This window comes from Struthio camelus, chromosome 5 (genome assembly GCF_040807025.1).
Source record: "Struthio camelus isolate bStrCam1 chromosome 5, bStrCam1.hap1, whole genome shotgun sequence".
Lineage (NCBI taxonomy): Eukaryota > Metazoa > Chordata > Aves > Struthioniformes > Struthionidae > Struthio > Struthio camelus.
The window spans coordinates 79,695,944-79,717,801 of record NC_090946.1 but is presented as its reverse complement, the minus strand read 5'-3'; the positions used below and the strand labels follow the sequence as shown (position 1 = coordinate 79,717,801).

The 21,858-nt window shown below is 50.7% G+C and overlaps 1 protein-coding gene across 6 annotated transcripts in view; it reads left to right on the top strand.

Moving 5' to 3' along the window:
* Positions 1 to 9,642: 9,642 nt before the first annotated feature.
* SAMD4A (sterile alpha motif domain containing 4A) overlaps positions 9,643 to 21,858 on the top strand; it is a 133,755-nt gene continuing 121,539 nt past the window's right edge. For 4 of the 6 annotated variants that reach the window (XM_068947517.1, XM_068947515.1, XM_068947516.1 and 1 more), the window contains exons 1-2: positions 9,643 to 9,690; positions 11,035 to 11,765. In XM_068947517.1, coding sequence (XP_068803618.1) covers positions 11,570 to 11,765 — 196 coding nt within the window. In that variant the 5' untranslated portion in view covers positions 9,643 to 9,690; positions 11,035 to 11,569. The remainder of the gene's footprint in view (positions 9,691 to 11,034; positions 11,766 to 21,858) is intronic. The other 2 variants (XM_068947513.1, XM_068947512.1) reach the window with 2 other exon arrangements.

Below are 21,858 nucleotides of genomic sequence, written 5' to 3'. Positions count from 1 at the left end.
GAGCTGATGGAGGTAGTTGCTGACTTTAGCCTCTCTATTTGTGTTGCTAACTCTGTTCTGCCGTTAGATGGGAGCAGTTAACATGAGGATGGTGGAAATAATTGTTCTTCAGACTTCCCTTCATGCCCGCATGTTGCTGTTGTGAAATGGACAGCTGGTAAAAATGGTTCTAAGCCTCCATGCGCTCCCAGAAAAATTAATGTAATGACCTCTCCACAGATGCCACCAAAGAGCCCAAGCCATGACGGTGACTGGTCCCATATGAGCAGTTTATACTACCTGCATGTGGGACAGTGGCCAACAAATCATTACTGCAAGGGAGCAGTTGGTGCTCTCCTAGTTCTAATCTGGAGTTGGGCACTGCTTGATAGTTAACAGATACCTAATTTTATCCATATAGATGAGAGATGAGATCAGAGAAAGAGACATCACTGGTTGTGTGGCCACAGCAGTCACCAACAGCACCAATTCATCAAAATTTCCCAACCGGTCTGCGTGATCCAAGCTTGTGAGCTTTTTTACTCTCAGCGTGGCAAGTAAACTCCCCAGAGAATTGCCTGATCTGTCTTATCCTTCAACCGATCGATGCCAGTATTAAATAATAACGGCCAACAGGATGTAGCTGTGCTGACCTTCCAGGCCAGCCACTTACCGTTAAGCCTGTCCCAGCTATTCCTTTGTTTCATGTTCTTTTCTTAATAACATTTTCCAGAGATGCTAGTTGTTTTATCAGATCTAACAAACTTCCTTTCTGGCCCAAATCAAAGACCTGACTGAGAGTTATAAAAAGTACAGTAGCTGGCTTATTACATTTGCCCACCTTCTAAGAAGCCATCTCAAAATAAAGACCAGGTGAGAAGTAAAAGGAGCACATCTAAAGCTGCCTTGGGTGTCCCTTAGTTCTCTTAAAGCAGGGATTGAAGACACTAATAGAGAAATAAAACCTTCCCTGTGATCCACAGAAGCACAGTATATTGATCGAGGCTGTGCTGCTGTGTCACCCTGTTGTAATAGAGGTAAGATAAGGTTCCTCATTTACTCATTACAGATGATGTTTAGGGATCTGGTGATGTCAAGGAACATTTGCAGACTTCTGGCAACAAGGCTTGCTTGTTTTCGGCAGTGTTGGGGTCTTACAAACTTGTAATGATGTTTGTTGCAGGGGAGAGACAGGAGGCAACTCTCACCACTTGGTATAATTCATTAGCTCCACTCAGAGCCGAGGCTTTGAAATGAGTTGATGAGACTAAGGGATGTTATCAAGAGAGTTCCCATGGTGCCTTTCCAAATATCGAGGTATGGACCATGACATGGATGTTTTTCTTCTGTAGGTAAAGTTCCTCTCTTAGGGTCTTTCTCCCTTCCTCCCTGCCCAAGTTGAAGAGAAATAATAGGATGGAGACAATTCAGGTCAATTCATCTTGAAATGGGTCTCCCCCTTCCTATAGGGAATTCAGAATTCCCATAAGGCATTCTGAAAACGAGCTAATGCCCTGACCCCTACTCCTATATGGGCTAAAATGGTGCTGCCTTCTCCTGCCGACCCTATGGAGCTGAATAAACACTCCAGTAACAGGGCCTGGTGGGTACTGGTTCTAAACTGGGCTATTAGAACAGCCACCAGAGCTTCTGGTCTTCTACACATCACGATTCAGTTTTATGAAATTAAATGTATTTGGCCTTTTTGCTGTTCTCAAAACACCTATGCTAGCCTCGCACCATAACTGTGCCCTTTCCTTAGTGCTCAGTACTCTAATTGATCTCATCATCATCCTCACAGTTGACCACTGTCCTTTAGAGGGCCAAGGCTGTGTGTTGAGCTGTCAGTAGCCAACACCTGGTATCCTGTTATTCCCCATCAGGTAAGAAGGAAAGGGAGAGTTCAGTATCTCACTTTCTTGGTGGGTGTGAGCAGGTCAGAACCCACGTACGCTCTTTTGTTCAGCTCTAATAAGACCTTCCCACTGAATCCAATTAATACATCAAACTTAAAGGTACGGTAAAAGGAGCCAGCCCTCAGTGTCAGAGTCTCTGCTGCTAGTCTGGGCTCTGTTCAGCTCCACCACCCCCTGAGCGACCGAGCTTGCGCCGTCAGCTTGGGAGTCATCAGCCGAGGGAGGGCTAGGGCTGATGTGCGTAACGTGGAAGTCTCTTCAGTAAGCGGCCACTGGTCATGACTCGCTCGGTTGTCCTGCTATGCAGAATGAGCAAGAACTGGCCTCTGTCGCTGAAGTGCACATGCAGCTCCCGCAAAGGGGCCGTCCCTGGTGTCCTGGATGTTTATGATTGGTATAATTAATGCCTGCAGTAGCTGAATATTATCCGATATAGCGAAAGTCCTCCTCTAGCTAAGCCATTAGGAGGCCTCGGTATTGTCTTGCTGGAGTATGCTAGGCAAGAAGTGGCAAAGAGAAACCAGGGATTACATTTCTGGATGATTTTAAGTAGTATTACTCCCGATTTAAGTTTGCATTGACTGAGTGCAGTGGCCCCATGATGCAGATGCATTCCTGGCTGCAGTTAGCAGGCCATGACCAAGCATGGAGTGCCCCAGGCGATGCTGGGTCCCCCCCAAAGCAATCACACCCGTTGCACTACAAATTCGTAGGAATATGCAACACCTACACAGAGGCAACTTTGTCTGGAGACAGCTGCATCTACACTAGGAGAGAGACTTTTAAGTTAGGCCATTGTGTAATGAGAATGATTTAAAACAGTAAAAACCTGTGTGTCAGGAAATTCTGAAGACTAAACAAAGCCTTCAGCTGAGACTGATGTCCAAAGTGAGGAGTTGCTCTCTTTCTCCTGCAATGTTTTGAAAAGCAACGACAGATTACAAATTCCCGACGAGGTTCCTGAGCCTTCATTAGGGTTCAGGGAAGCCTGACAAATTCCTTTTACTCCTCCTCCGTAGGCGTATCCTCTTCAGCCAGAAAAAGAGCGATGGGGTGACGTTTGCCGTAGTCACGACATGACGAGTCACTGTGTTTACATTATTCAAAAAATATCTGCAATACCTGTGCGGTGTTTGGATGCTCGTGTGAATTCCAGAATTACCTCTACCGGACCAGTAATAAATCATCTGGGCTACTAACAGCTACCTGTGTTTTATATCCTTGGTCTGCAGTGTCCTTGTATTGCCAGAAGATTTGTACCTAGAAAGCTTTTTCTTAGATTTTAGATGCCTCCTTGAGGTTTTATCTTCATCAAATGAGCATTTTTGTCTGCTCCTAATATTTTTTACTCTCCCATTGTGTAGCCACTCCTCATCTAATATTTCTTGGCGGATTTTTAATAGCAGCTATAGTCAGGGGACTGGTGAAAAGTCTAATGCATCACTTATCTCTCTCATAGTGTTATTTATTTCTGCGTCTATCAGCTCTCTGTGCGCAATATTTTAACAAACGGGCTAGAGGGAGGATTGCTAACTTGTGAATTATCTTGATAGTTGTTCCTTTTTTTTTTTTAACTCTGCAAATGCTGTTGAGTTTGGAGAGCTCTAAGCAGTGAGACCTCAGAAAACCACCGGGGGTCTGTTGCTTCTTCATCGGTCAAGTGCAACATAGATACAATGCTCTAAGGTATTAGATTTTGGTCTCCAGTTCCTGAAGGTCCTTGATCTTCAAGGGTTTTTCCTGGAGGGAAGGAGCCTGGGCTGCAAGCTCAAAATACATCTGCTTGCTTGAAGCCTGGGGTGGGATGTTGCTGGCATTAAGGCTGCGGATAATTGCTGGGATCAGGGAGCTTCGAGGGAGTCAGAAGCTGCTTTTCCTCATGTGACTGCTCTGGTTGCCAAGGTTAGCAGACCCCTTTCCATGGCGACACATTTCATTGATCAAAGTAAGCACAGGGCAGCGATTTACGGCCTACAACAGCTTGAAAAGCAATGCTTCTCACCAGACGTTGCCATCCACAGCGACAAGATCGACAACCCAGCTGTTGCCTTTCTTTTGAAAGCTGGCTTCTTCCTAGGTGGCCACTACTCGAGGGCGGCTGTAGCATCATCCAGATCCTCCTCCACTGGGACAACTTGCTGCAAGGCCAGCTTATATCACGCAAGAAGAAGTTACCGTGACATTTTGCTATAGGACCAAAGAAGGATATTTGCCAAGAGCTGGTGGATTCAAGTTTAGGAACGGCTATAGCTTTTCCAGTCTTTCAATCTTTAAGTATCTTACCAGAGACATGAAAATGTGTAAATACATCTGCCGGGCACAGTTTTCCCTTTCAGCCCCAACTTCTTAACAAACTCTAAAAAGCCTCCATCAAGTCCAGCAACATGTCCTGCTCTACCACTAACAAACCATTTGCTGTCCTGAGAAAGGCAGGTGATAACAGACCGGCCTCCTGACACTCTGAAATGTTTTGATGGAGGCGTTTGCATCCTCTGCTTTGGCAGGATTTACCCGCTTGTACCTCGGTGCCCCAGGGCTGTGTGGGTCTAACTGTTGGACCTCCTTGCAGCAACGCCTGTGCTGCAGCTCAAGCCAGGCAGAGGCACAGAGCAAATAACGGGAATAAACCACACGATGGAGGAGAAAACTGGTTGGTGCTAGCTGTGAGCACATCACTACATATGGCAGTCAGTGCCAGAGCGGCTAAGCTGTTCCTATTGCCCAAAGAGAAAGAGCAAGTGCTTTGCTCTAGCAGCACCGATTTTAACTACGCCGGGATATAATCCATGCTCTCATTATTTTAACTGTGTAGTAGTCTATGCTGCGGATAGCAGGATGAATGCATATGAGGGCAACGCAAACCCAAAGACAAATCCACTGATTTTTGATCCAGAGCCTTCTTTCTCCAGATTGAACTCCTAAAAGCACAAGGGTAGCAATAATTTGCAGTTTTAGCAATCTTCTGTGTGTCTCACACTTGGAGCGAGATAATCCGTCATACCAGGATTTGGAGATGGACTTTGCTCAGGCTGACTCAGGCTCCCAATATCGGTCTGATCTAACTAGCTGGTGCACATCTAGATGCCACTTTTGTGGCTTTTGCTGAAAATTGCGTCTCTGGAAACACGAGCAGCAGAATCGATGAGAGCTGCTTCCCTCTGTGCCTGCTTTGCCCCCCGCGCGCTTGCTTGGATTATCTGCCGCTTTGCAGGGTGAAAACATGAAGCTTCCCCTCCACCCCAGCGTCGAGGCTATGTCTAACACCTAATCCAGTCTGGCAACTCTTATGCTCTCGAGGAAATTCTTCTTAAATCACCCTCATTTTGTTCACGTTGGGCACACTTCGTTATTAATAATTACATACAAAAACTTCCTTAGTGGCCGTGCTGCTGACACACATCTCGAGCTGGGAGCAGGCTTCCAAAGAGAATTGCTTGCTTAAAAGGCGTCGTTAGGGAAGCAATTTCCTCGCTGGTGCGTGCTAATGCAGCTCTCCCCGTCTGCCCGGGAGCTGCTGGAGCCAGGGAGCCGAGCGGCGCAGCGGAGCGCTGCCTCCGCAGGGACCCGCGTCCTGTTCCAGCAGGGCCATCTGCTTGCGCTGCAGCCACAGCCGGCTCCGAGTCCTCCAACAAGCTGCTTTCATTAGCAGCGGCACCGGCTGGAAACGGTTCGCCAAGCGCCAGTGTTGTAGGTAAACACGGCGCGAGGAGATGGGATGCAGCCACCCAGGCCTTTACAGGGCGTGGGTGCGCAGGACGCGGGGATGGAGCAGCGGGGGGCCCCGCGCTGACGGCCCTTCGGAGGGGTGCGATGGGGCACGGGTGTCTCCCCTGCGTGCCAGGGGCTGCAGATATCACCATGCCCAGTAGCCACGCTGCCCCCAGGGCCTCTCTGCCCTCAATCGACCCAGAAGCCTCCGTTTTGCAAAAACAAATTCCGCAAAACTTCAGTTGCTGTTACAATTTGGCCGCGTAAGGTTTTACAGTGCAAAAGCCTGCATTTATATTCACACATACAGGGATGTTTGAAACTGCAAGAGCAAAAAGGGACTTTGCTGCCTGTCTGGTTAAATAAATGCTCCATGTCCTCTTCTTTAGCTGCTCTTAGTCACTAATTCTGGCGGGGTCACTAGGCTGCGATGCATTTGCAGTGGGCGCTCTTCTGAGAGCCATTAGTTAAGCTGATTTATTTTGTTGCCTCTGCGTCCCTCGGGTCCCTGCGAGCAAACTCGCCAACCGCCCAGGGCCGAAGCGACACGATTGCAAAGGCGGGTGCCAGGGCGCTCGCGGCACGACGTGGTGGCGTTTTCACGCGTGAAATCGGGTCTTCCCAAAGCAACCCCTCGGCAGCGGCCGAACAGCAAGCGCAAGGCGCGCGCTGCTTTCCACGCGAAACGGTACTCCCTAGCGCTTGCGTCGCTCGGCAGCCGCTGCGCTCGTCGCCCAGGCGTAGGCAAGACTGGCCTAGGTCAGGGCTGCGATTGCCTTTTCTGGGCCTTGGTGGGCGGTGGAAGTACTCATCCTTTCTCCTAATAACTATGCTGTTAGATAGCTTCAGCGGAGACGAGCAACAGCTTCCTTTGAACTCATGAGCTGTCAAGAGTTCCTAATTTGCTCAGCCCGCTTGCTTGGCTGATACTACTGCCGACCTCTTGGTTTTTTCTCACCCCCTTCATCTATCGAGGCATCAAGGTGTTTCTTTTACCAGGCATGGATATACTTATATTTTTTAATTTCCATAGAAACCCCCAAACATCGTAGGATACGAGAACTTCATGGAGTTACGGCAGGATCTTGCTCCCCCAGGATCTCGCTGGGAACAGCCGTTTGTAATCTCCCGCGCACTCAACTTCATTTGTGCTCCCGGTGTGCGGCGGTCTGCCTGGCGCTCCCTGTGCTCTTACCGACAGCACGTGGAGCCCCGTTGCCCGTCCCCACGTGAGCTATGCCCGCCAACACCGCAGACGGTGTGTCCTTGCGGCTCCACACGCGGTTCCTTAGCCCATGGGAGCCGCACTAGACCTGGCAACACCAGGGCGAGGATGAAGGAGGCCCTTTGATAGAGCATTTATTAGGCTGGAGCAGTGGGATTTGGCAGATGGCTGTGGTTTGCTGGCGAGGATCTCCTCTCACGTTCGCTTAATTAGTCACAAGACACACTGAAAGCTGAGGCATGTTACATGCAAACTCCTCAGCATCTCCGTGAGCTGGAGCATTTGTGCTTGACGTATTGGAGCTGTTGGAAATGATGCTTTGCAGAGAGCAATCCCCATCTCATGTCCTCCCCTTGGGGAGCTCAGCATCACAGCATGGTTGAGGTTGGAAGGGAGCTCTGGAGATCAGCTAGTCCAACCCCCCTGCTCAAGCAGGGTCACCTAGAGCACACTGCCCATGACCTTGTCCAGACAGCTTCTGAATAACTCCAAGGAAGGAGACTCCCAACCTCTCTGGGCAACCTGCTCCAGGGCTCTGTCACCCTCACAGGAAAGAAGTTTTTCCTCAGGTTCAGACAGACCTTCCTCTGTTTCAGTTTGTGCCCGTTGCCTCTTGTCCTATTGCTGGGCACCACTGAGAAGACTCTGGCCCCATCTTCTTGACACCCTCCCTTCAGGTACTTCTACCCGTTGATGAGATCCCCCCTGAGCCTTCTCTTGCCCAGGCGGAAGAGGCCCAGCTCTCGCAGCCCTTTCCTCCTAGGAGAGATGCTCCAGTCCCTTCCTCATCTTTGTCGCCCTCCGCTGGACTCGCTCCAGTCTCTCCATGTCTCCCTTGTACAGGGGAGCCCAGAAGTGGACCCAGTAGTGCAGGTGAGGCCTCAGCAGGGCTGAGGAGAGGGGCAGGATCCCCTCCCTCCACCTGCTGGCAACGCTCTGCCTGATGCACCCCAGGAGACCATTGGCCTTCTGGGCCACAAGGGCACCTTGCTGGCTCGTGGTCACCTTGTCGTCCGCCAGCACTCCCAGGTCCTTCTCGGCAGAGCTGCTCTCCAGCAGGTCAGCCCCCAGCCTGTCCTGGTCAGAGTCTGGACACAGCGCCCAGTATTGTCCATGCCCAAGGAGGAGCCTTCATCCCCCGCTGCTGCTTTCCCAGCACTTCTCCCTGCCTGCCCCTCTGTGCCCCGAACGCTCCGGGAACGGCTGGTGAGGCTCCGCTCCCTCCTCCTGGACGGGACCCGGTGGTGGAAAACGTTGCTACAGGCGGGCATGGATGACACGGCTGACGTCTTTGCCCGATGCCCACAAAGAAAGGCGTTTTGCACCTTCGGCGGGCGCCCGCTCCCGGCCCGGCAGCGTTGCTCGGGCTCTTGCCAGCGCAGGGCCGACGCTCTGCTTTTCCTCAATTTTCCCTACCCGGAGGTACCTAGAGCGTTCATCCCACCCGGCCAACGCCGGAGCCCCCGCCTCAACCCCACCAAGGCCAATCCTGCCCCCATCACCGTCGCGGCCCTCGCGGCCCCGACACCCCCGGGGCCAAACGCTGCCGGCGGGGGGGCCGCGCTCCGCCGGCGGTGCGATGATTTCGCAGCCCGCTAGATGGTGGTTTTCTCCAGCGGGACCCGAGCGGCACGGCGAGAGCCGCAGCGCAGCGGGGCGAGCGCCGGGCTCGGCTTTCGCCAGGCGGTCGCTTCTCACGTTAGGCTGCCGTTAAACGCAGTTAAACCGTGCGCTGAGCGCGCGCTCGCGCTCTTCTCGCTCGCTAAAGCAGTTGGGGGAATAGGAGCAGAAGCTCCTTTTTTTTTTTGGCACGGGCGGCCCCCGAGGAAAGGGTGGTTTCATCAGCGTGGCTCCGGCGGCGAAACCCCTCAGCGCGGACGAGGCCTAAGCTTAGCCTGTTTGGAAAGAGGATTAGGGAGTTTATTACAAAACCGGCCTCATCTAGGGTTTGTGGGAGGGCAGGGGGTAAGATGCGAGGTTTCCTTCCTCTTGTAATTTAATAGCAAATTTCCAGCCCAAGCGGAGAGGGTGAGAGAGCCAGGCGGAAAAGGTGCAATTCCTCGCCGGATGGTTACAGCCCCGTTGGTTGGGGGCGGCAGACGCCTGTAAGGGCGAGCGGGCTGCGGCACGGGCGAAGGCCTCGGCGCTCTCCCCGCTCCCGGCCCGCTTCGCTGCGGCCCGCCGCCTCTGCCGCCCGCTCGGGGCCGGGGGCCGTGCCCGCTCCTCGCCTGGCCGCCCTATAAATAATTACTTATATACATCTGTAGCCCCAAATATGCCGCAGTTGGGCCCGGCGGTTGGGACGACGACGGCACGAGGCGCCGGCCTCGCGGCTGTCTCCCTAGGCCGCAATATTTCGATGGCGTTTTTAATTTTTCACTCCCCTCCGGCCTCCTGTGCAGCGTGGTGGTGGTGGGGGGGGGGTTATTTTTTGGGGGGGGGGAGGAGGATATCCCGGGGGATCCCCGGGTTTGCCAAGGCAGGGGGAGGGGGGCGGGGGAGGCCCTCGGCGCGCCCCACCCCCACCACACACACTCCCCCCCCCCCCCCCAACAAGCGCGCGCCCCGCCCGGCGAGGGGGCGGGGCGGCGCGCGGCCAGGCCCATGACGTCATGGCTATGCTAATGAGCGGCATGTGGGGAGCGGGGGCTCCGCGCGCCGCCGGGCGCAGTCTCGCGCCGCGCCTCGGAGCCGCCGTCGCTGCCGCCGCTCGCGCCCCGCGCGCCCCCCGGCCCCGCGCCATGGCTCGGCCTCCCCCCCTGCCGCCGCCGCCGCGCCGCCGCTGAGGGCCGCGGCGCCCCCTCTCCCTCCCCCCCCTCCCCCCCGGCCCCCCACACCGCCCCCGGGGCCAGCATGAGTCAGGTGAGTGCCCGGCTGCGGAGTCCCGATTTTTTTCTTTTTTTTTTGGGGGGGGAGGTGGAGGAGCCGCTGCGGCCGGCGGGGCAGGGGCCTCCTGGGGCTCTGGTGGGGCGCCCGCCCCCCCCCCCCCCCCGGTGTTGCGCGCTCTGGCGAGGGGGAAGGTCTGCTGCTGCCCGCCCACCCCCCCCGGGTGCTGGGTGTACTGGGAAGGGGTGCTCGGTGCCCCCCCCTCCCCGGGTACTGGAGGTACTGGGAAGGGGGTACTGGGTGCACTGGGAAGGGGTGCTCTGTGGCCCCCCCCCCGGATACTGGAGGTACTGGGAAGGGGGTACTGGGTGCACTGGGAAGGGGTGCTCTGTGGCCCCCCCCCCCGGATACTGGAGGTATTGGGAAGGGAGTACTGGGTGCACTGGGAAGGGGTGATCGGTGCCCCCCCCCCCCCGGGTACTGGAGGTACTGGGAAGGGGGTACTGGGAAGGGGTGCTTGATGCCCCCCCCCCCGGGTACTGGGTGCACTGGGAAGGGGTGTTTGGTTCCCCCCCCCCCCCCAGGGACTGGAGGTACTGGGAAGGGGGTACTGGGTGCATTGGGAAGGGTGCTCGGTGCTCCCCCCCTGCCCCCCGGGTATTGGAGGTACTGGGAAAGGGTGTTCGGTCCCCCCCGGGTACTGGATGTACTGGGAAGTGGTGCTCTGTGCTCCTTCTCCCCCCAGGATACTGGATGTACTGGGAAGGGGTGCTCTGTGCTTCCCTCCCCTGCCTGGGTACTGGCTGCCCTGGGAAGGGGTGCTTGGCCCCCGCTCCTAGGGTACTGGATGTACTGGGAAGCGGTCACTGGATGTACTGGGAAGGGGTGCTTTCTGCCCCTACCCCGCTGTTGGTACTGGCCGTGCTGCGAGAGAGTGCTCATCCCCCAGTCCCAGGGTACTGGCTGCACTGGGAAGGGGTGCTTGGCCCCTCACCCCCCCCCCCCCAACCTGGGCTGAGGGTTGTTTGCAGCCCGGAGCTGGCTCAGCGCTGTTCACAGGGCTGCTGCAGCCTGGCTGGTGGAGGAGGAGGAGGAGGCAGCGGGGAGGAAGGTGCTGGGGCTGCGGTGCCCGGGCCCCGCTGCGTACCGGGGCTGAGCCTGGCGGAGGGGGAGCCTTCCTTGCGGCAGCAACAGGGAGCTCCCTCCTCCTCCTCCTCCTCTGTGCGGGAGGAAGGCTTCGTCAGCGCCGGGGCGCAGATCCCGCATCCCTCTGCCGCCCCGCGCGTGGGCCGCTCCCTGGATGTCCCCATCGCGGTGCTGAATCACAGCCTTTCCCCGCGGCGCGGGGCACCATCACAGCGCGCCCCTCTCTTTTTCCAGGTGTGAAGGCCTGCCCGGGTGCGCGCGGTCCCCCACGGCCGCCTGAGACGCCCCGACGAAAACCCCGGGGAGCCGAGAGGAAGAGGCAGTTCTTAAACATACTCCTGTGCCTTGTTGAGATTTTTACGCGTAGATAGGTATATCTAGGTAAACGTCTGTGTTTGCACACACAGTGTTCCCCCCCCCCCACCCCGTCCCCTCCCGTCCCCTTCCCTTTGCCACTTCGTGTTGCCTTCAGGGAATTTACACCAAGCCGCTTGAGCATTGCACTGAAGACAGAAGAGGGAGAGCAGAAACCAAACCCACGTCTAGGCTGAAAGCTGCATTCCCCCCCACCCCCACCCCAAAATAACCCCTTTTATTGCAAAGGAGATTTTTTTTTTTTTTTATTACTATTATTTTTAATTGTGAGACAAGACGTGAGGGAGAGAATAAACTCGGAGGGAAGGATTTCCTATTTATTTATTTTTTTCCCCCCGCAGAGGTTCATCCTCCTACCCCCTGGTCCCCCACCACCCCCGGCCTCCACCTAATCATGATGTTTCGAGACCAGGTTGGAGTGCTGGCCGGGTGGTTTAAAGGCTGGAACGAGTGCGAGCAGACTGTTGCTTTGCTCTCCTTGCTGAAGCGAGTCAGCCGGACCCAAGCCCGTTTCCTCCAGCTCTGCCTGGAGCATTCCCTGGCAGACTGCACCGAGCTGCACATCCTTGAAGGGGAGGCCAACAACCCTGGTAAGTTTTGGTGCAACTGATCCATTTTGAATGCTACATTGTTCTCTGATTGATGCCCTAATGATGGCCAAAAAAAAAAAAAAGGGGAGGGAGAGGGTGGTTGGGGAGCCAGGGCTCCCAGCGAAACGGCTGGATTGTGTTAACGGCTTTCCTTTTTATTTTTCAAACTGGTGATGGCTTATTTCAGTTTGGTTTTTTTTTTCTGTTGTTTTTCTTTTTCCTCACAGCGAACTACTTCAGTCTATTGCATGGTGCAGCTACGGTAGCATGAATGATTGCTGCTTTTTTTTTTTTTTTCCTTCCCCCCCCCCCCTTCTTTCCCCCTCCCTTTCCTCCTTCCATGCAGTTTCCTGTGAAATAAGTAAGTCAGGTCACGTAGAGTCTGGATTTTCTAGGCTTCTTTTGGACAACGTGGCTTGCTTTGCTTTCTGCAACATGCAGAAGAACCCCATCAGTACCTTATACAAACTGTTATTTTCTGAAGGTCTGGCCAGCTGGGTTATCTTTTTTTTTTTTTTTTTAAATGTGGCAATTTCTATTTCATCATTCAGATCCTGTTTGGACACATTTTTCCTGCAGCTCTGAATACCCTCTTGTGTTTCAGTGCAGCTCTGAGAAAATGTTAGTGGACTGCTTTATGGTACTGCACATAGTCTAATGTATATAGTATGTTACTTTCTTAGCTGTATATGTTTTTTTATATATTTTGATCTTGTTTACAAACCATAACAAGTTACTCAACTCCACAGAAGTAAATGAAGTTAGAGCAGTGTAAAAATTACATAAGTGATGTGAGAATTGCGCTGTGTGTTAATATATTGGAGTTGATGATTGTACGTGTGTACAGACATGAATGTTCATATATGTGTATATATATGCATTATATAGACGGAGATGTAAACTATTTGTAACAGACTTTCTGAAATAGAGACTATTTGTTGAGGAGGGAAGGCTAAATCCATCCTTAAGTTGCATAGTTCTGTTCCCCCCCCCCCCCCCCCAAAAAGAAACCACCTATTACAAGCAACCCTCTTGCTTACAATCCTATAATATTGGGAACTTGAGCTCTTAATTTTGGACCATGCACGTTTAAGAGATGAGGGCGAGCACCGCCTGCGAGGGGGAGAAGTCTGTGCCGCTCGCCGCATTTCGCGATAGGTGGAATTCTTCCGGCCTCGCTGCCGCCGGATCCTGAACAGAGCCCCCAGTGTTTACACGGAGCGAAGAATGCAGGGTCCTTCTCCAGCTGTTCCATATTAGAGCACTGAGCCTGCAAGATTTGGCAGCTGTCTGTGCTGCCATTTGATGACAACGTCCAGTACAATGCTGTAAGGCCTAGGATATATTTAAGTATGCCTTCAGGAAACCAACCCGGGGCTGTTCCAGTGCAAAGGGATCAGTAATCGCTATGGGGAAAACGCTGGAATTGGCTATTTCCTTATATAGCTCGCAGGAACGAGAGGGAGGAATGTTGCAGTGTACGTTTCAGTGCAATACTATGTTTTATAAACAGCTGAACAGCCTAATCTCATCCATTTGGGTGGGGAGGCCTGACTACAGAGCCATCGGGGAGAGTAGGAAGGGAGCATGCTCCTTAAACTGATCTTCTCCAGAAGAAACGTGCAGCCTCCCGTGCCTGCATTAGCACAGCGATTCTCTGATTCCTGCTGTAAGTCGGCGTGAACGATTTTTTTGTCGGCAGCAAATTTTTAGTTCAAAGCGTGTTTTTGATGGTAGCCACGTTGCCCAGGTTGGTCAGGTAATTGGAGGTGAATGATTTACCTGCAGACCGCAGGAAAGGCAGCGTGTCCGTTCTAATTACCAAAGAAAACGTCACTTTGAAGTCGTCTTGCGTATGAAGTCATGTATGACTGAAAGGGCTGCCCGTATAGAGTTCATCTGATTGCTAAGCCGGAGCTGAAACTGGGGATTTTGACACTTTGCATCTTTACTCATGTGAGCAATTCTTACTTGTCCGTGTAATCTCATTGACCTTGCTTGGTGCAAGGATTTCTCCTGTGAGTTAAGCTTGGCGTTTAGCCTCTTGCTTGCCACTTAGTACGTTTGTGCAGCTGACTGTGCTTTCTCTGATACTTGTTCCAAAAATCAGCTGTTCCTTTAGGGCATTTGTAACACCAACAGGAAAACCTGAGACCTTTGTTAAGTTTCTTTTATTGCCAGGCACCTCTCTTTATGACTTTTCATTTGGCAAGCATGAGACGAGTACCTCCATGCATCTGAGGAGCAGAACGTGTACTTTCTGAGTAGGTGATTTTGTTGTTACAGTGGAGGGTAATGGTAGCTGTACTTTGCAAGCAAGCACTGATAGGAAATACCTTTTAGTTGCTAGTATTAACAGTGCCTTCTTTGTAAAACCACCTGTGTTTTTAAATAGCTCACATTCACTGTATGTTTCATAGTCTGGCATTTGTCATTTGACTAGAAATGGAATCACACCAAGTTCTTTTGAAAAGCATCATCATCACCTAACCTCATATTACTCTTACTATTTGAATCCCACAATTTGCATAACTAATTTGGGCTTGATTTCCTCCCAGGCTGGGAGCTGAGATGGCAATACTTTCGGTCCCCTCAGCCTGGTCCTTCTCTGGGGTTTGAGCTGGCTCCCAGTAAGCCGCTGGAGGTTTTCCTAGTGTTTGCCAACTTGGAGACCACAGCTGCCTGCTTGCAGGTCCCCCTCTGTTGTCCTCTTTCACCGTGGGACGTGGCGATGGTGGTGTTATGCAAGGGACCGCAGGATGTGGGGCGGGGTGGGGGGAGGAGGGGATATGTACGCACCTTAAATAGAGTAGAGGTGTTGGCTGCAGATCTTTATGTAGTGATCTGAAGTGAAGCATCAGTGAAATGCTGTGTCTGGAGAGGGGTTGTCACCGTGACTTAAGCGCTGCTGCTCTGAATGCAACATGCTAGCTAGCTTAATGTGCTGGAGCAAATGTTTGAATCGACTTGAAAGATGGATTCTCACGAGAAGTGAGTTATTTTGTATGTGCAGAGCCTGTCCCTTGTTCCAACCCTGTCGGGGGAAAGGAGGGGCATAATGTGAAAGTTGCTGCTAATTCATAGCTATTAGGAAAGCACAGCCTTGCCCCATTCATTACTGAATGGGCACTGTCCTTGGGGGGATATCATTGCCAATAATGGAGGTCAGGAGGGAGCCCAAAGAGAGGGCAGAGTGCAAAATTCTTGTTCCCATGTGGAGTTGGTCTCATGAGACTTGAGGTGTATGGACCAGGCACCCAGGAAAATTCCTCTTAAACAAAAGTGTCCAGGCTGTTTCTTGCCTTGTAGATCCAAAATGAGAAACCTGCTGCGTTGTAAATGAAATGGGGAAAAAATGTCAAGGAAGCAAAAAGATTATTTTTAATGAGTTAGTTTAAACAGAAAAGCAAATATATCTATTTTGAAAGAGTTCTACCTTCAAGTGTGGGGCCATTTTTAATAATGACAGCCAAGTTCTCATTAGGACTGCAAAGCTGAGGTGTGACTGCTGAGTACAGCCATGTTGTAACTGAAAAAGTCATAACAGGCCTCCTGTTTTGTGGCTCTTTGAATACCTGTGTAAGCGTGGAGGAATGTAACTGCATTGCTGTCCTTAGATGAGAGACGTCTTGCAGGACTTTTCTGGGCAGAAAGCTATATTGGCATCTCTGAGCATGCCAGAGACGTAACTAAATGTGATGCAGGCATTGCAGAGGCTGTATAGATGGTTGTGAAGCCACGTGAAATCTGTAGCGCATTTAAAGTTGTTGTCACTTGATCATAAAGGTAAAATAGAAGTAAGAAACAAACACAGAAGGAAATCCATATGGCTCTTAGTGAAACGTGCAACCTGTGGTTGTACTGTACCGTTGCAATCGGGAGTCTGGCACACAGAGATTAAAGGCACGCACCTCCTTGGAGTAACGGCTGAAGAATCTTGGTTGCTGCTAATTCAGTTTGAGTGAGAATGGCTTGACCCGCTGTGTATGAAGAATAATCATATGGAAACCATATTATCAGCACACAAAAATAGAAGCTTCAGGTATTATATAGCGCTATTTTAAAAGTCTGTTATAACTTCCTTCCTTCCTTCCAACTTGGCCTCACTGTGTGGCTTCATGGGCAGTTTCAGTTCCAGCTGCTAGGAGCTGTCAGGACACTGTAACCTCCTGCGAGTCACAAATGAAGGTCAGGCAGAAGTGTAGTTCACCCCTCGCGGTAAGAGCAGGACCCGTGCTCCACCTACACTTGCAGAGTAGGACTTATTCAGGAGTGTGCCGAGAAAGGGACTCGGGGTAGCTGCTTTCACAAGTTCTCTTAATACCTGAACATGTTGTGCAGCAGGAGTTTGCTAAACTTGAGCTTGGGGAGGAGAGGACATGTGGAGTGCTGCTCTGGTCCAGGTTTTGGATTAGGGAAACCTCAGTAACACTAGGTTTGGCAGGATACAAACCTGATTAGGATAAGGGGGCTGCTGTAGCCATGAAATGCAGCTTGTATGCTTTTGGCACTGAGCACGTAATGTGCTTCTGTTCCTATCTGCTTGGATATCCCATCTCTGATGGCCAGAGGTGTGGTTGGGTTTTCTCAGGACTTTCCGAGTAGTCCCATGCGCAGTGCTTTACCGACCTCAGCTTTGGAGTTGCTGTGGCCTTTGTGCTCTTGCTGTCTCCCGAGACTGTTGGAGGTGCCCAGTCTGGAAGAGGACTGGGAGGACTGTCTGGAAGTCCTCCAGACATCCAAACTCCCATCTTAATTGATTGTAACAGAGTCACAGCTTTAAATTCTTAGTCTAAAAAACAATAAGCCTTCTTTGCCTTGTGCACAGGACGTTAACTACTTAACAAGTAAAGGCCAAAATCTTTATTTCATTTCGACAGACACTCAAGTATCACAATGAGAGCATCAAAATGACCTAGATTTCTCATTCTGGGAGGGACCGGTTGGAGGAAGAGACAAGGGTTGTAGGCAGTGGTAATATCTTTAATTAGACCAAGTGATGCAGCTGGAGAAAATGGACAAGCATTAAGGTGCACCAGCTCAAAGGAGGGCTTGTGTTGTGTGTGGTTGTGGTTTTTTTCTTTTCCCCACCTGGTCTAATACAAGGTATTACATCTTCCTGCAGGTTGCCTCTTAAATCCTTAGATGGCGGTGGCTCTAGTCCTACAACCGTCACTGCTGTTCTCACTGCAGTCTCCCTGCTCAACGGGACAAGCTGTTGCCTCTCTGCTGCGCAGGGGTGAATTTTACCATTTTCACCCAGAGGCCTCAATCAGTGCAAACCGTCATAGTGCCCAGTTTGAAGACAGTTCTGAGAGTTTTTTTTTTTCTTTGCCTATCTTTGAGTTGTGATGCTGAACTCTATTTTAGGTACGCTTGAATCAGACCATATGAGAGCTGTGGGAGTGAGGGCATCGCTGCGCTCCCCCACGGGGGGATGCCGGAGGGGCTGAGGAGTCCCTGGAGGAAGGGCTGCCAGAGCAGAGGGCTGGGTGATGAGGGAAGTCCCGCTCTTGATAGGAGGTGATAGGAAGGCTTAAATGAAAGACCAAATATTGTGGGAGTTGGTGCTGCCTGCTGCCTCCGCACACTTGACTCTGCGTGAAGGGGAATGCGAGCAGAACTGCCAGCTCTGGTCATTAAAAATCATGAACTGGGACTCTAAGTCAGAGATTTGTTAAGACTTAGGAATACAGGCTTCTTTTAACTTGCAAGCTGCTGCTTAGGCTGCTATTGTTCATCTTGTCCAGGTTTTGTTTGCAAACTTGAAGGCTAAAGGCTGTCTCTGGTTTGAATTTACTTATTTTTAAGAGAATAACATGGGGGTGGGGGGGGAAAGAGAGACAAAACAATGTTACTCCAGGTGCTGGAGCTTTGAGAATGAGGCTGAAATCATAGATTTCCCTTACAAGTAAAAAAAACTTGGTAACTTTTTCGAGTATCGCCCAGCAGTGCTTCCCACAGTTGTTCTAGTATTTATACTAGCCTTGTTTGGAGGCAAGTCTGAAGCAAGGTGTAAACAGAAGATTCCTCTTGGCTCTCCCTTCATTTTTGTCAACTTTTGAGTTGATAAGACCTAGAGGAGGTACTTCTGCACTTATATTTAACTTGTATTTCTCTATTGGCCTTTTACTTGCTTAGAGATGTTTCCCATTGTGATTCTTAATATGGATCCCTTGCAGTCAAAGAATGAGGGAGAAGCTCCTTGGGGTTCATTCTTGAAGAACCGAAAACATGAATGACAAAGATTCCTCCACTGCGAGCTGTCAGGCAGAACAAATGATGTTTGGGACCTTTGTGTTGCAGATGTGCCTGTCTTCCTACGGCAGAGTTTTCCCAAGGTGGAAACCGTTTTCGGTAGCTGTACTTAAAATGGAAAAAAAGTCCGCTAATGAAAATGGCTTGTTACATGGAGATGTATGCATCTTCACTGCCCTTATAAGTTGAGATCTGAAGCATTTATTTGTGTTATGAAAGCTGTATTGGAAAAGTCTTGCATTAATCTCTGGGTTATTGAGGTGTCTGGGAATCGGTGAGGCTACACTGCAGCTGGCTGGTGGCTTGCAAGGTGCTTTCGTAAAACCCATAAAGCAGCTGTGTGCGCGCAACAGGAATCTGTGCGCAAACTAAGATCTTGCCTGTGGCCCCCGGCATTAACATCTCTGTAGCACAGCACCTCTGTCGCCACAGCAGCGTTTGTGGGGCTGCCTTGGCAAAAGTCCCTTTATACAAAGAAGGCAAAATTCCTGCCAGCATAATTACCCGCCTCTGAGTATTGTGCTGGTGTAACTGGGTCTGCCCCAGAGGTTTATTAGCAGAGTGATATCTTGCAAAGAGGTTTTCCCATGCTTTGAGCGTGTGCTTTTATCATTTTATCATGTAACTTGGACCTCAGTGAGGGGGCCTGATGTCAGACTTAATTCCTCGGTTAACTTCAGAGGGAGCAGGATGAGGGCAGCATTGATCGATTTGAAAAACCCCACTGCTTAAGTGTTTGTAGAAGATGCAGAGTGGCATTTCCGGCATCCTCACTGAGCTGGAGTTTTCTATCTGGACTGGCTTGTTCTCACTTGATTTCTATCCAGATGCAGCACTGAAGCACAAAAGCAGGGTGTGTACTTGGAAAAGTGGTCAGGATTAAATTTTTCCCCCATAAAAGTGGGTGAAGAATGGCAAGGAGAAGTCATGTGTAAAGAGGAGGGATTGTATAGCATATTTGCTAATGCTTTATGGCAGTCTTATATTTGTCAAGATATGGATTGATGGGAGAGGTCAGGAATAGCCTTAGATTGGTAGCTAAATAAGAACAAACTGTAGAGTCATAAAATAATTTAATTTGCAAAACACATACCTTCAAATGAGATTAAATGAGTGAACAGGGAAACTGCTCTGCTAGTGCAGCCTTGGCAGTTGCCAATAGATGATAGTCTTGTTTGTACGCTCTGCAGTGTGGTTACTTCGTTTGGCATATTAGGCATTAGCTTTTGAATGAAGCTATGTGCCAGTTTGGGCATTTATACTTTATACGTTTGCATTTGGGTCAGTTGTTTTTAGAAGGGTTGATACTCCAGTCAGCTCTACAGCGTGTTCAGGACCAAATTACTGAAATAATTCACCCATATTCTATCTGGAGTGTTCAGTTTTGAATCCTTAAACTCTGTGGGTAGAAAGGAAAGGTATCAAGCTGGCAAGTGCTAGAGAAAGGAACACCAGCCCTCTTCTGTTCCGGAGCATATCTGACGCGTAGCTGTTGGAGGTTCGGGAATTTACTTTCCTCCAGGTAGGCTATCTGTAACTTTCTCCTGCAAGAGGGCCCTGAAGCAGCTGGTGTAGGTTTCTGTGCACCGGATGAATCATGGTGAGAGTTCCTGTGTTCCTGCTATTTCTCGTGCCTGGCCTTACTTCCTTTTCTAATCTTCCATCAAAAAAAAAAATTATTATTTATTTAATTTGTGGCTCACGAAAACGATTTTTTTTCCAAGCTGGGAGTTATGTTTGCAATCAGTATGAGTAACTGAAATAGTAATTAGTGTGAACACTTGCTTTATTTTAAGATGCATTAGTCAGTACTTTAGCTTTCGAGCTTTCATGCTTGTTGCGTCTAACGTTACTGCAGATAACTGCTTGGAGAAAGGGCACCCCTTGTACTACCAGGGCATTTAAGCTCTAGGGGCTAAATCTGGTTTTCCTTCTGTTTCTCTGGAGGGGTTGAAAAACTCAGGGTTGGATTCATCAAAGGGCAGAAAAGCTGTTGTGTTACAGCAGTGGCTGGTCTGTGTTTTGGGGTTCCCACCTGGTTGCCCCAAGAGGAGGCTGGGTTTCTGCCTCCTGGGATTGTCTCCCCGAAGCAAAGACCCCCTGAGCAACCCACAGGGACGCCGTCTGCCTGGCGCCGCGCTGCCTCCCGGCCTCGGCCGGGGAGGTGCGGATGGTGCCAAGTTATGCCCGAGTATTCCTGTGAAATTGCCGACAGCGGCTGAGCATCCTGGCTCTTCCTTGGTCTTCCCTTCTCCCCGCTTTTTTCATGATGCTGAGTGAGTACAGGAGCCCATGGCAAAGCACAAATCATGGTGTTTTAAACCCTTTCTGTTCGCAGACGTGCGGGAGTGGGATTTGGCACTGAGGATTGCTCTTGGGACAAATCCTTACGTGACTCAGGTGCATGCGCATGTATGCCTTTGTGTGTGTACGTGCCCCTTGTACTTTCTATTTCCAGTGAATAAACAAGAGCATTATTTTTGTTAACTCTTGATTTCACGAAAGCTGCTAAAGCACTGTAAAAGGTGATACAAGCCCTGATGCAGGGGATGCAAGTCCTGCGGTCTTGCACTTTTTCTCTCGAAGATGATGCATTTATTTTTGCAGTGCTCTGGTCCAGAGAAGGAGACGCAGAGATCTGCAAAGGTCGCTGCTGAGCATGAGCTTGGTAATGGCAAACAACCATGCCAGTGGCTCTCCAACTTGGGCCCAGTAATCATAAATAAAGGTTCAGGTTAGAGTGAACAGATCCATCCGCTGACTTTCTGCACGTACTGCTTCCTCTTCTGCAGCAGATGCATTAAGTGGAGGGGCAGGATTTCATCAAAATAAGGTTCAGATTGTTTCTGTTTTGGAGAACATGGTGTTGGCATTTTTTTTAGGAGGGATTTTATAGACAGAATGAATCGCATTTGCAGTGCGAGGTGATTGGAAACTAATGCTCCCCTCTCCTAGAGCAGAAGACTTGGGACAGCGTCGCTCGCCGAATGACAGTCATGCGATTCCGGCGCTTAGCGCGGCACCAGAAGCTGTGCTGGTTCCTTGATGGTGAGCAGAGAACAAGCCCCACAGGGCAGGGGAGACCTGCTCTGGAGGCAGAAATCTGGTTTCCTTCGTACCTGTTTGAAGCAGGTGCTTAGTTTTTTTTAATTAGTTTTTCCGTAGTGGAGGCAAATGCGTCTGTGTCTAGGGAGAGAGCAGATGTAAGCAAAGGATTTATCAGCACAGATTCACACATCAGATGCCTGGTTCACAGCTTGTAGTTTTATTTGTTTATTTGCATGTGGTGCCTGCATTTCATGGTATGAGCGTATCAAAGACTTTTGGCAAAGGTGTCTAAATTCTAGCGTTCTCCTGATGAGGCCCTGCGCTTGCAGAGTTATATCCACAGGCCAGCAGTGAAGCAATTTGTGCAAAACTTCTCAGGCATGTGGCTCCTGTCTAGCGTAAGGGAAGACCTAGCCCGTTCTGTATGGGTTTAATCTGTAGACTGACATGATTCGAGTCAGGTCCCAGGTGATAACTGTGTGCCACTGTTAGTTCTGACTCTGAGCCTGCGGGGAGTGCAGCGCGTCAGCCGCGGCATGGGTCAGCCGGTTTCTGTGTCGGCGTGCACGGGCCGAGCCGCTGCTGCTGTTTGCTCTTGGCAGCTGTTTCCAGAGGCGTCTGCAGTGCTGGAGCTGGAGCCTGAAAACTTTCTTCTGTACAGACGCTCCACTGGGCAGGAGAAGACTTTTTTCTCTCTCCTGTGTGACTTGATAGCTAACAACGTGCTCGGACAGACTTGTAGTCATTTCATATTGTGAACGTGGGACTTTGCGTTGCCTGGAAGATA